The sequence below is a fragment of the Epinephelus fuscoguttatus genome, linkage group LG5 (assembly GCF_011397635.1).
Source record: "Epinephelus fuscoguttatus linkage group LG5, E.fuscoguttatus.final_Chr_v1".
NCBI lineage: Eukaryota > Metazoa > Chordata > Actinopteri > Perciformes > Serranidae > Epinephelus > Epinephelus fuscoguttatus.
This window is the reverse complement of record NC_064756.1, coordinates 30,988,998-31,002,997: the sequence shown is the minus strand read 5'-3', so window position 1 is coordinate 31,002,997 and position 14,000 is coordinate 30,988,998. Positions and strand designations below refer to the sequence as shown.

Here is a 14,000-nt window from a genome sequence, read left to right as displayed (position 1 = left end):
AGGCGAGTGAATACTGGACTTAAACTCCACTGGTGGTGACAAAGTGGACTCAAATGGGATTCTCATGTCGCCCTGTTTCTGCCAGTAAGGTGTGTTAAAATTTAACACAAAGTTAATTTTCATCTTGCTGTATTCATGCAAATTTGATGGCTGCAGAGGGTTTTTTTTTTTTTCAGCCCTCGTAGCATGAGTGCGGACTACCGAGGTTAGCTCCAACTGCTAGCTAACTGACCATGAGTCTGCAGATTGTGCCTTCATACCATATTTGATCATTCTGAATCTTAGGATTTATGGCCAATGCAAAGTATAGTACACAGGTCGAGTGGTGTAGGTAGCAAGTAATGTTGTGTTCACATGGAATCAGGCAGACGGTAGATGGCAAACCAATTATGATTTTAGTGGATGAGAGCAGGTTGATAAAATTAGATGAGGCCTGCAGGTACCACTACAGTAACCGTAGCCTGCACTGCCATTCAGATTTAAATATTTTAACCTTTTGCCATCCCCCCGGGGTCGAATTTACAACCATAATTACCTAGCTCCCTCACACAAGAAGAAAGCAGGCAGGTACCACAATGTGGACAAATACTGGACATTACTATTAATTACATCAAATAATAGACATGAAATAATAACAAGAATTTCCGATGTCATCCAAAAGCTGTTTTCTGTCCGCCTAATTCCATTAGAACAAAACATAACACTTAAAAAGAGGAGATGGAAGTTTGCTACCCACCACAAATGTTTAATTAAAGCTTGCTGTTCTATTCTTACCATGTCTATTGACTTTTCATAACCTTGATCATTCTTAATTACTGCGCACAGACATTGCAGGAAGAATTTTTAAAGCGTTGGCCTTAGATGAAAAAAGGCATTGTCATTGAACCTATTATGGGTTTTGCAGAATCATTTTAAATGGATGCTCTTGGCAGTCAATAGGGTTTGTTCTGATCTCAACACTGAGCAAGAAGTCCAATTCTTTGTCTTATGACCTCTCTCAGTTTTATTATTGTCTCTGTGCATTCAAGGAGGGGAGTTGTACAGCTCACTGAAGCCCCTTTGCCACTGGACAAAAAAACCCACTTACACCCAATAACATCTGACTTTTGTATTTAATGGGAAAAGTTACAATTGGCATTTGTTCTCGGGACCCGTATTGTCGGACCGCAGAGGACCATGTCTTTGGAACAACCTGCTTCTAATTAACCTCTACATTATTGTTATTCAAAGAACATCTGAAAAGGACTCAGTCCATTGATTCATTTGTTCTACATTTCAGTTTGTAAACACAAACTTTTTTGTAATTGGTAGCTACATTTCTATCAATTTTGTGTAACAGCTGAGTCCTGACATTCTGATCAATTACGCAATTTTCAGCTTCTAACTTTTCCTGCACAATGTTTAAACATTTTAATATATATAAATATTTCTGTCTTTCTATGTGCATGTATGTGCAAATTACTAAAATAATGACTGCAGTAGTCACAGGTATCTATCAACACCAGCTCCAATCAGCAGTGATGAAAATACAACACCCGGGTGAACGTGCTAATTTAACCCTATGGGCCCTAGGCCTTTTTGGGGTATTTTTACTGCCTTTACTTTTAAGCTCATATCACAGTCATTATAAAGGCTACATACACATGCTATATCTTGTTTTTTTCAGGACAATCTGGGCTATCCAGATTAGCCATAATTCGATGTCCTTCTATGTGCCTGTATTTTATATTAATTTTATATCCAAAAAAAAGTGTTACTAAATTCTTACATTTTTGCATGTATCTCAGCATAGCAAGTTGGAAGTTGACATATTCTGCCATATATGAAGAGGGGAGACTCTCTGGAATCTGGCATTATAAGAACCATGATGCTGGGACATTCTGTCACTTCACAGCTGTCCAGAACATGTGGTTTGTGCCAGGCGGACATGATTGCCAGTATTTTTTCATTATTGCAAGAAATTCCATTGACTCATTCACAAGTCAAAAATGTGTTTTATCTGAAAGAAACATGCAATATTTACATCTAAGGTAACAGAAAAATAGTAATAATATTATTCCTCACTTCCTCAGTGACTGATAACAAGATCTGTGTCATGGATTGTAAAGAAATTCGTCAGGTTTTCATTTTGTAGACACTTGATCTGTATTTACTGCATGATGGGATGACAGCACAATCTCTTTGGTGTCATCAGAAAGCTCTGCTCCTGCGCTTTCATGTGATATGTGTGGCATTTCTGTGCGACCCTGCATTCGCGAGTAATCCATCTAAGAGTAATGTGTGCACAAAGCTGTATGAAAGCTTTTTATACATCATTTTAGTGTAACTTTATCATTTTTTTCGCTGTGAAAACACTGGACTACCGACAAGTGCTTGGTCTTGTCAGATTGCTGCGGTTCTGCTGTTTCACGTGATATGCGTGGCTTCTCGCTATGATGCGGAAAAAAAGTCAATAGAGAAGAACAGGTGTGAATTTGAACGCACTTTGCGTCGTTTGGGCCCATAGGGTTAAACCTCTTTGCCAATGCACTGATGAGAGGTCACCACAAAATACTGTCAGTCTCAATCCAAGCAGTGCTAAAAAACCTTTCAAAATTCAGTCAGCACTGACTTTGAAAGAGAGAGACTGAATAAGTAAGAGACTTAAAAGGAAGTAACTACCTATTTTCACTGGTCTCCATGCTGCTTTTTACTGTTTACTGTACAGTTTTCCGGCTTGAATGTAAACCACCAGACAAAAAAACAAAACAGAAAGGCATCCTTGTCTGCTGGTCTACTGGCAATGTGAAAGCAGTGTTTTGCCTATTTTATGTGTTTTCCTGTGTTAAAAGAAAATGCATCGGCCTACACGTGCTACTTTTGGTGAAAAAGTGAGAATGAGAATCATGCAGACCTGTCTGGGCCTTGATTTGTGTTGTCTGTTTGCTTCTTTCCATCCAAACAGAATTTAAGAAAGCGAGAAATGTGTTGCTGTGAGTTTTTGGATTTCACTCTCTGGTCCCTATAAATAAAAAAAAAAATCACTTATTGCAGCTTCAATCCATTTTTCATTGTTGGTGAAAAATCTGTAAAGTTAATCACAAAGTGTGATTCTTTCTGTAATTATTTCAGGGACAAACACTTTGCAGTGACAGGGGCAGCAAACACTATTATAATAAGAGTAGCTCCTCAAAGAACTGGCACAGATGGCACACAGTTTGCACTGCACATGCAATCGTAATAATGCATCTGATTTGTATGTTAGGCATGCGAGAAGCAAAGGCTTCATCTGGCATTGTGTCATATTAAATCTAAACTTTTTCTTTCCACTCAAGCATTGCCAGCAGCCATCTAGATCCCATACTGGCAACTCTTAACCCAGTTATTGCTTTTACTTGGAGCTCTCTCAATGCTATCCTTTTATCTAAATACAGTTTACATCTTTTTTGAACTTAGGATGCCTAATATCCAACATCTTCAAGTGCACTGAAAGATGATCTTCAATTAAAGAAAATATTAATATATACCATTAGTGATTAATATGGCCATACAAAAGGAAAACAAAAAATGGTGGTAAGGTGTCTTAAATACCTTAAGTCATTAGTTACTGTCAATCATAATATTGCTGTCAGTAACTGAATGATCTACATTTTTTACAGCATTGTAAGTTGGATCTGCCTTGCAAATATGTGTGTTTAAAAGGAATGTCAAAACACTACTTATCTTCAGTGTTTTCTTTGGTAAGTACCACTTCAGGGCGGATGATAAGAATAAGATCCTACATCATCACAGTATGTGATTTTATTATCCCAATATCAGTATGAGCATTTTTGTGGGAAATGAATTGGGAAATTGTTAATGGATAAAATAACCAGATGTAGAAGTCATGTTTCTGACTGATCCAGGAAATTAAATACCTGAAAATTAAAGTACTTGATCATACTGGTGCAGAAATTGCATAAAAATTCATTGCCAAAAAGCAGCCTTGTTAATGGAGGAGCTGAAATCCTAAGCTGATTAATTCATTAGTTCATGGGCAGAAAATGAATTTGCAACAATTTTGATAATTGATGCCAAAAATATTTTGGTTTCAGTTGCTGAAGATTTTCAGCTTTTCTTTGGCTTATATGATAGCAGTAATTGAAGTTCAATTAAAAATTTCTCATTATAACTTTCGATTTAGGTCCATCTACGTCCCAACCCTCAGTTATGGTCATAAGCTTTGGGCAGTGACCGAAAGAATGAGATTGTGGATACAGGCGGCTGAAATGAGCGTTCTCCTTGGGGTGGCTGGCCTTAGCCTTAGAGACAGGGTAAGGAGCCTGGACATCCGGAGTGAGCTCGGAGTAGATCCACTACTTCTTCACATTGAAAGGGGCCAGTTGAGATAGTTTGCGCATCTGATCAGGATGCCTCCTGGATGCCTCCTGTTAGGGATATTCAAGACACATCCAACTGGTGGGAGGCCCCAGGGTAGACCCAGAACAAGCTGGAGGGATTACATGTCTCATCCAGCCTAGGAACGCCTCAGGGTCCCCCAGGAGGAGCTGGCAAGCGTCACTGGGGAGAGGGATATCTGTAATGCTTTGCTCGGCTTGCTGCCCCCATGACTCGGCCCTAGATAAGCGGATGGATGGATGGATGGATGGATAATTCAGTCAGATATCATGATTAAAACTAGGGCTGCAACTATGATTATTTTCATGATTGATTAATCTGCCAATTATTTTCTCAAATAATCGTTTGGTCACTGAACTGTCAGGAAATAGGAAAAAATGTCACCAGTTTCTCAAAGTCCAAGATGATGTCTTAAATGTCTTCTTTTGTCAGTCCAAGAAAGACCCAAGATATTCAGTTTACATGACATAAAACAGAGAAACACTGGAAGCGTCCATATTTGAGAGCCTGAAAACAGCATTTTCTGCCAATTTTGCATGAAAAGTTACTTTGACGATTAATCGATCAATATAGTTGGCTATTTTTCTGTCAATCGACTAATTGATTAATCGACTAATCCTTGCAGCTGTAACTAAGACCTCCATCCATCCATTCATCAGTTGGATGACAGGTGGACAGATTTTCAAAAGCAAGTGCACAGAGCAAATTTTCCCCAGCAGCTCTCTTTCTGCGAGATCGTCAAGCACTCCCAAAACCTCCCAGACGTACGGTAATCTCACCAGCACATCCTGCATCTGAAAGAGTTTAGCCACTTTGGTGGATGGCATTTTTACAGGGTGCCTGATCCACTTCAGCTGGCCCCTTTGAGTGTGTGGAAGCAACAGCAGCAGCTGAACCCTGAAGCCCTCTTGCATCACACACCTCTTCACCCTCTCACCCACAGTGAGGCCTTCCAGCCTGCAGAGAAAACTCAACGTGGCTGCTCATGTCTGCGATATCAGTCTTTCTACCCAACAGCTGGCGGTCAGAATTAAGACAGTTGTTTGAGAGCTTGTCTCTCTTTCCTCACCATCATCACCCACATCAGTTTCACAGTCCTTATTTTCACTTCTGAGTGAAACCACAAGACACTTGTATTGAGGTCTTTTAAAATTGGGGGATGGTGAGATAAAATGGCAATCTGGAACTTTCCAGATGTTCCACCTTAAATTAAGATGACAAAGCAGCAATAAAAGGTGCAAGGAACATTTCTCAGTGGCAGAGTATGAGGAGCATCTTCAACCACAACAAATGTGCTATTTGTAGTGTTTCACCACACTCACATAACAGCAGCATAGGACTTTTTTTCCTCAAGATTTTAGCTTTTGAAATCAAATCCACAGCATGTGCAGTGTTCCCTCTGTCCCTCATATAGTACATTGTTGTAGTATGTCTGTGTCAGCAATCACTTGCTGACTTTGTGGAGCTACCACATGCGTCACAATTGAAATTTGGCCCACGTGGACTCAAAAAGAGTCCAACTTGGAGGTCCTGCTCCTCATCCTGTCTGCTTCACACTCAGCTACAATCTGCTCCAGTGCACACTAGAAATGACAGTCTGGTGAAGCCTTATGGACGACATCATTTAAAAACAGTGGAGGTGGCACCCTAATGTCACCAAACTGGACACTCTCCAGATCTTGGCTGTGCCTTCAAGTTTGGTCCATGAATATTACATGCATGGGGAGCAGACAAGCAGCCTTGTCAGAGGCTGATGCCCAACTAAACGTGCTTGACCTGGTGCCAAATGCAGAAAAACAGCTTTTGCATGTGTACAGGGTACCGATGGATTGCAGCATTGACCCTGGCTCTCCATACGGCCCAGACTGTACTGTATTTTTGACATATCCACAAGGTTGAATAGAAGCTCTGAAGTATATTTTTTTTGTTCAACGTGCAGCATCTTGAGGTGAGCTGAAATGCAACACTTCAACCATATCCAGGTATTAAGTACAGATTAAACTGAGAAAAACCTCTTACCCTTTCAAAGCGCAATCAGGGACAAAGAATGAAAGATGATACGTAAATGACATCTGACAACTTTTCTTGCCCAGAGAACCCAGAGAACTTAAAAAATGATTAAAGTCTGTAAAATAAAGAGACCAAGCAGATTTTTATATGACATAAGCGCGATCAGGTGAACAGTGAGCAGAGACGGAATGTGAAAGAGTGACTAAGGGGAGGTTAAAAACTGATTATCCTCGGTCGAATTCAATTAATAATAAATAAGTGTGTCCGGAATCAATTTCTTGCAGCATTAAGATTCATAGATATCCTCTTAGCCTCTAACCTTTCTGTTTGTGGGCATGAACACTAAAGTATGTTATTATTTCCTGTGCTATTTACTCGGGCAGATGTTGCACTTTTCTTTCAGCACTAAAATATTTGCAGATCCTTGTATATTCTGGCATTTTTTATTATCCTACAGTGACAAAATTCAGTCCCAGCAACGCAGGCAGAGTCTACTGCGCTCAGCATTTATCTCATACTGTTCAGGAGGACATCAGCATGGTACACAGGGCCAATGCAATATTGGTCACTCGCTGTAATTCTCTCCACAGCTGCAGCTGTACCTGCACCCCACCCAGCAGATGTGAGAGTGTCACGATCACACATCACCAAGTATATTCAGTATGTGCAATATGCAAATACTGTATGCAGAGCAGGGCAGCAACCAATTAGTATTTTCATTATTGATTAATCTTCTAATTATTTCTTGATGAATCAATAGTTTCATCTATAAAATGTCAAAAAAATGTGAGAAATGATCATCACAGTCCCAGAGCCCGAAGTGACGTCTTCAAATTGCTTCTTGAACAGTCCAAAACCCAAAGATTCTTCATTTATAACAAAGAAAAACAGCCAGTTCTCTCATATTAGGAAACCAGAATCAGCAATGTTTGATCTTCTTTCAATTAATTAATTACTCAATTAATTGTTGCTGCTCTGATGTGGAGATCTCTGCTGGTAATGGTGGAAGATACAGTACGGCACTGTATGCAATGTTCAAACATGCTTTTATTCCTGTGAGATTAAATTTAAGCCATTAACTATCTAAGCAATGAGGAGGAGGTCAAATGTAATCATTAATAATTTAACATGTTTCTGCAGCTAATTTAACTTATTGTTAAATCAATGTACAATGACTCTCAGCTGGCTGGTATGATCTCTCCTCTGGCAACAGAAAGAGGAATAAATCACTGCATGTGGTTGACTCTTCTACTTTAGTTGCTAAATTCCTGGTGCACTTCCAGACTGACACAGAGAAATGTGACTTGGTAAAGCTTACAGTAGCTGTAGCCTGAGGTGCCTTCATCTTCGGGCTCGACTCCCACTAGTGCAACGTCGATGTGTCAGGAAGAAGCTACTTAACGCCGCTTGTCGCGAGTGGGAACAGATTTCAGCAGAAATGCCGTGATTCCAACGGATAGCACTTTCAGCCCTTTCCCTGTGATCAACTCCAGTGTTAACTTCCAGTCGATGGTCTGCATAAACCCACATGGTAAACAGTATGTGCAAATCGCCTTTCAACTCCTCAGGAAGTTGAGTCAAATCATGGCTCCGCACTTCTCCAACAGTTATGGAAATGCACTCACAGCTCGTCTGCTCTCGCAGCTGGAAACACTGTGTTCAGCGCTACACTGTCGCCTCTCTCCAAACACAAGCTTCACCTTTGAGACCAGGACAAACTGTTTACTGTTGAGGGTGTCAGTAGTCTCTCGCAGCTGTGTGGTCCGAGCCCCCTGACATGAAGATTAGAAAGTAAAGTGAGTACTTACAGAGGGAGAGGAAAATCACACAGCCTGCCACTTTGTGCCCGATGTGCGGGTTGTTCGACAGCATCCTGGGTGAGTCCTGTGAGCGGTGTAGGAGGTGGAGAAGGCTCGCAGCGCATGGGCTTTCTGACAGTGTTAAAAAAAACAACAGGGCTTTTTCTTTTCACAGTTTCACGGAAAACGGGGAGTGGGTTTGTGCTCGGCTCGGAGGCATCCCCATTTTCTGTGCGAGGCGCAGGGACGCGCTCTGCTGGCGGGATGCGTTCACTGAGCTCAGCTGACAGCGAAAAACACACATGTGAGCTTACTGCTGCTGCCTTCAAGTGCTCTTGTGAAACTCTTGATTCAAACTGCGGAGTTTAACTTTATTCACACAGAGAGAACTTTAACAGGGCCGTAGCCAGGATTATATAAAGACCAATATCTGGATTATTGTTATTAAGGAATATTTTTTTCAATTAACTGCTTGGTTAATAAATTATCTTTTAAAAAAAAAAAAGTTTGTCTTTGATGCGACAGCTTCCTGTCCTTATTTTGTCTGACCAACAGACCAGCACAGTGGCGATTTCTGCTATAGGCGACATTTATGCTCAGCGTAAGATATGACAGAGACGGATGGAGCCTTTTGTCCATGCTCTCTGTTCATTTCCTCGCATACAGATGAAACATAGCTGTACCACCAGGGAGTGTGCAGGCAGTTGAGCATAGCTGAAGCGAGATACGACCGTAGGACATGACAAAGAAATTCAAATAATGGTGGAACAGACTGAATCAGTCATAGAGTGAAAAGAACTGTTGTGATGTATTCACTGACCTCAAAGACCACTGCTGTCTGTAACACTTCCTCTAAAAGGTACAATACAACCTCCTCCACTGTCGCCTTGTTGTTTGTTGTCCAAAACTTTTGACTCTGCCCTCTAGTGCCATTTATTGGCTGTATCAATGCCAACATAAAGGACGCATGGAAGGATGTGGGCAGTTTACAACACTTGAAACAAGCATAGCTATTTTTGCATGTAAAAGGAGTATTAAGTGAGCCTATAGGGAGCCTCCTAGGGCACCACCCAAAAGGGGGAGCAGGCACCATAGGCACCCCAAATGTGCTAGGTCCAGCACTGGCCCTAACTCTAGCCCTTTTTAAACAGGAATTGTGCAAATTTGCAGGAAAGCCCAATCAGTCTTCGTTCAGCATTGGCAGTATAAAAACAAAATAGGGTAGTGCGGCAAAATGCCGCCCACCTACTTTTGTTTATACAGAATGTGCCTTTTTCGAGGCAGTGGGGGGCGTGAGCAAGTAACAAAACATGTAGCTCAGTGTGTGATGTAAACAGTGACGGGGGAGGGAAGCCGTGGCTAGTCAGGCCTTAGGCGCTTCTCTTGTAAGTCGGCCCATTCTTCACCGTCCCCGTCATCTGACGGTTAATGGCCTCTTCGTTTGCGAGGACAAGGAGGGCACGCAATTCCTTGTCTCCTCAGTTGCTCATCTTTACAGTGTCTGTGAGGTTTGCGTTTCCCTCTCGCTACTAGCTGCTCTTTCCTGCTATCAGTTGTTTCCTGTTTATCCACCGCCAGTGGGTCGCACATCATCAACAGCTCCTCCCACAAGTCTTCAACAGCCCCTCCCGTTGCGGAAGGCCGCTTCGGTCTGTTTAAACTAAAAGGGTTCCGCCAATATGACTACCCTACAAGGCGGAAAATTGGACACCTCAGATCATCTCGCCAGTCCAGCTCTGTGTGTCTAAACGCTCGCAGCTTGCCGGCAAAACCCAACATTCGCGGAAAATCTGGCAGTGTAAAAGGGGCTTCAGATACCAGCATATTGAATTTATAATGATATAAAACAAAGCAAAGCTGCAAGTCATCTCAACAAAGATGCTGCAATCAGCAAATGTTTAGCTTTTCTGTTTGAAAAACTACTTAATTTATTAACTAATCTAAAAAATAGTTGCAGATTAATTTTCTGCCTAAGCACTACCCACCTCCTTAATCTTTTTTGACTAGCCACCAAAAACCCTCTAAAATTTCCAAATTAATTTCATTCACGTTTACTCATTTAACTGCTGCTGCTGATACATGGTAATTTCATCTCACCACATGATGTAAATGCTGTTTCAAAGACCACACTGAAACACTGCTAAGCATACATACCAGAACCAACCTAAAAAACACCATGTGTAATGTGAAGTCCTCCTCTGGATGTGTCGAGCTCTGAAATTTTGAGCAACAGTACAGGGGACAAAGAAGCTGGACACACAATACATTTTGTCTTGTCACAGCAGGTGTAACTAATTGCACAGCTCCATCCCATTTAGGTCCCTCAGGAAGCCATGCCAGTCGTCCCTGGATTGGGAACACCTAAATGGCATGCCACCATCATTGTTATAAATAACACCTGTGCTTTTCTTGAAATGTCAAGTCAAACTGTCTGTCGAGAAAAAGAGTGATACTGTTTAGAGCCGTAGTAGAGAACAGTTTTAATGATTTAACCTCGGTGTCCTCCAGTTAGAAACATGCTCAGTTGGAGACTGTGCTCCCACTTGGAGGATCCACAACTTATCAAAACTTTTGTGACCTACATATTTGATAGTGTCTCAGTTTTTGGGGAAGGAATCATGACCAGTATTTACTAAAGTCATGCTTTATGTACTTTAGTTGTTTGAAATAATGTGTGGGTGTGTACAGACAGTGGTTCATTCATCTGTCTCACTCTCCTTTGACATAACTTGTACTTGTTAGAGTGGGACAAATTGCAACTTTATCGTTTTTATTAGTACATAAAGATCATTTATTAACACTATAACTTTAACTTGAGCGGCCGTCTAATTAATCATAATAACCCAAAACACCTGTGTAGGTGTACTGGGCCTGTGAATGTGTTTTGTTACCAAGTTCTTAGTTTGACTTTTTTATATGTTAAGCTGATGTGTAACACCATTTAACTGAAACATTACGAGTGTTTTAGTTACACCTGTGTGTTTCCTGTTATGTTAGTGGTGCATAGATCCTCTGCTGAGGCATGAAGATTCAGGATAAAACTTAACTTGTGTCTCTTTTACAGATTTTCTCAGTTATAAAATACATAATTTGAAGGGAATGGTTTTCTGAGGGTTGTAATGAAGCCGAGAGCTTAATGATCCTGTAGAAATGAGAGAAGTGTCTTAGTCTCTGACCACAGTGGTTAAATCATGCACGCTGTCTGACATGAATGCAGTACAATCACTTCTTTTTCATTATTAAAAGCAATACTGTGTGTAAGGATGCTTTACTCACAGCAGTTCATTGAAACCACCAGTGAGGCGTGCAACAATTTAACTTCCAACATACTGAAAATGAAAATCTGATTTTGTTTCTGTATACACCATCGCTTATCATTGGCTTTTTTGACATGACCTCTATGTTCTGAGCCCCATAACTGCCACATTTTGGCAACATGGACGTCCCACTTTCACAGCTTTATAATTAGTTTTCTGTCATGTGTAGCTGTAGAAACAGCATTTCCGACATCCTGTGAAGGCAGCATTCATTCAAATACACTTTGACAGATCAGTCTGGATTTGTGACGATGAACAAGTCTCTCCCACAGCTAGAAACAAAAAAATCAAGACAGCGTCACCCTGGATTTTTTTTTCTCCAGTGACAGTAAATGAAAGGGCACATTTGTGGACAGTGACGGTTACTTGATTTTACAGAAACACAGTCAGATTTTCTGGTTCATGACTGCTGGCAAAAGAAGAGAAATGTCTGCAGTTTGCTGTCACTGAAGAAGCTACATGTTTTGTCTGATGAAAGCTTCGGCTCTGTAGTTCCATAAGAGGTGAACATGGCCTTCAGTTTTAGTAATCTTCATAAAATTATATAAATAGTATTTTAATTAAGAGCATATTTTAGTGCCCTACAGTAGGTTTTCACACTACTTTTATAGCCTGGATGTAGCTAAAACACATGGATTTGTGGATCACTGTGACCTATAATTAAGATGTTTCCCACCCAGAATGTTTTTGTCCTCCTTTTTCAACATTAAGGTTCTCTCTTTGCCTCTGTAGGTGTTCATATTCCCTGAGCATTTCTGAATAACCCAGAGCTCCCACTTCTTTGAATCTGTGTGGGTAATTAGGTTATAGGGTAATGCTAATGGTTACTGTAATCCTCCCTCGGGACACTCTTGAAATTATTGTATGTAAATATTAAATTGCACGCCCACATAAAATCATACAACAAAATGCAGTTATATGCACACACTGCACAATACACCTCATCACAGAAAACTCAGGGACATTTTGTTATTTATGTCAGTTTATTTTGCTTGAACAAACATGACTGTGTCTGCATTATGGCTCGCTGTCAACCTTACACATAAAATGCACAGCAAACGCCTTGTTTAATAAAATATTACTGCCCCTACTATGTAGTATACACTCTGATTAGTCACCATAAGATACTCTGTCCCTACAGCACCTTAATTGGGTGGTGTTTGATAGAGCAAACTCTAGCCTCAGACAGATCTATTGCTTCTTGAATGTTATAGCAGATAGAGAACACTTAAAACAAAGGTGTTATAAAACTGCAATTTTTAGCATGTTTAAGTTGAGGAAAGGATGACAAATTTGAAATTATGCAGGCTTTTATTCATAATACGTTTGCTAGAGCACCTTCACAAGATCCAAGGTAATACACTTAGTAAATGGATAATGCATCATACCATGAAGTTAAAGAAGTGTATTATGCAAACTAGAAAGAATATGTTTTCTTTTTCCTTCAGCATCTCAGCTGTTGCCATCTTGGTTTTCTAGAGTCAGAGGTGACCATATGTGGACGAGAAGGTGGAGCTGTGGATGAGCGAGGGGTGGATCCAACTCATAGACTGAGGTGACACCTCGCAGACAGCCTGTCACTTAAAGCTGTGATTATGCATAACATCAAGCCCTGATAAAATGTAAATGGGGGGGGGGGTTAAATACTTCTCGTACAGTTGTCATGAATGGGGAAATTAGCTACAGAGACCAAAACTGCTTTTTGTATCAGGCTGTAAACAGTTTGTTTTTGGTGTAAAGTTGGTCTACAGGGGATCGATTGGTTTCTGGAGCCAGCCTCAAGTGGCCATCAGAGGAACTGCAGTTTTTGACACTCTTGCGCTGGCTTCAAATTTGAGCCCCAGAGGTAAATGCTTGATCTAGAAAAGCTGCAGGATTGAATAATTTTATCCCTATTCAAGTTAGCGCAGGGCTGAACTGGATGTTTGCTGCTTAACCTGCAAAGTCTCTGGTGTGTTTGCTTCGTGCTCCCAACAATGCAGAAGATCTGGGTAATTTCCCACCCAAGAAGTTGAAGCTTCTTGTGCTACTGGATAACTTTCATGGGAATGAATGGGGCCCCACCTCTAACACTGCATCCATTTTCTTTCATGCATCCATACCCCTTTTTTTTATTTTAAGATATTTTTGTGGGGCATTTTTAGCCTTTATTTGACAGGACAGACAAGTGTGAAAGGGGGAGAGAGAGAGGGAGTGACATGCAGCAAAGGGCCACAGGCTGGAGTTGAACCCGGGCCGCTGCGGCAACAGCCTTGTACATGGGGCGCCTGCTCTACCACTAAGCCACCGATGCCCCATCCATACCCCTTTTTACACAGAGATCACGCTACAGGGCCGCTACTAAGTCCCTTCTTTATCCCTTCTTTGCATTTTTACACAGAGCCAAACAACGGCGGCATCATTCCGCTCCAGTGTGTGATTTCAAATAGCATCACGGCATTGTAGAATCAAAAGAGGGTTGACATTTAACACAACAGTGTCAGCCTCTAGTGTGACA

General features: G+C 41.0%; 1 protein-coding gene across 1 annotated transcript in view; it reads right to left on the bottom strand.

Moving 5' to 3' along the window:
* b3glcta (beta 3-glucosyltransferase a) overlaps positions 1 to 8,459 on the bottom strand; it is an 89,101-nt gene extending 80,642 nt beyond the window's left edge. The window contains exon 1 of the mRNA XM_049576600.1: positions 8,196 to 8,459. Coding sequence (XP_049432557.1) covers positions 8,196 to 8,259 — 64 coding nt within the window. The 5' untranslated portion in view covers positions 8,260 to 8,459. The remainder of the gene's footprint in view (positions 1 to 8,195) is intronic.
* Between the last annotated feature and the right edge of the window lie 5,541 nt (positions 8,460 to 14,000).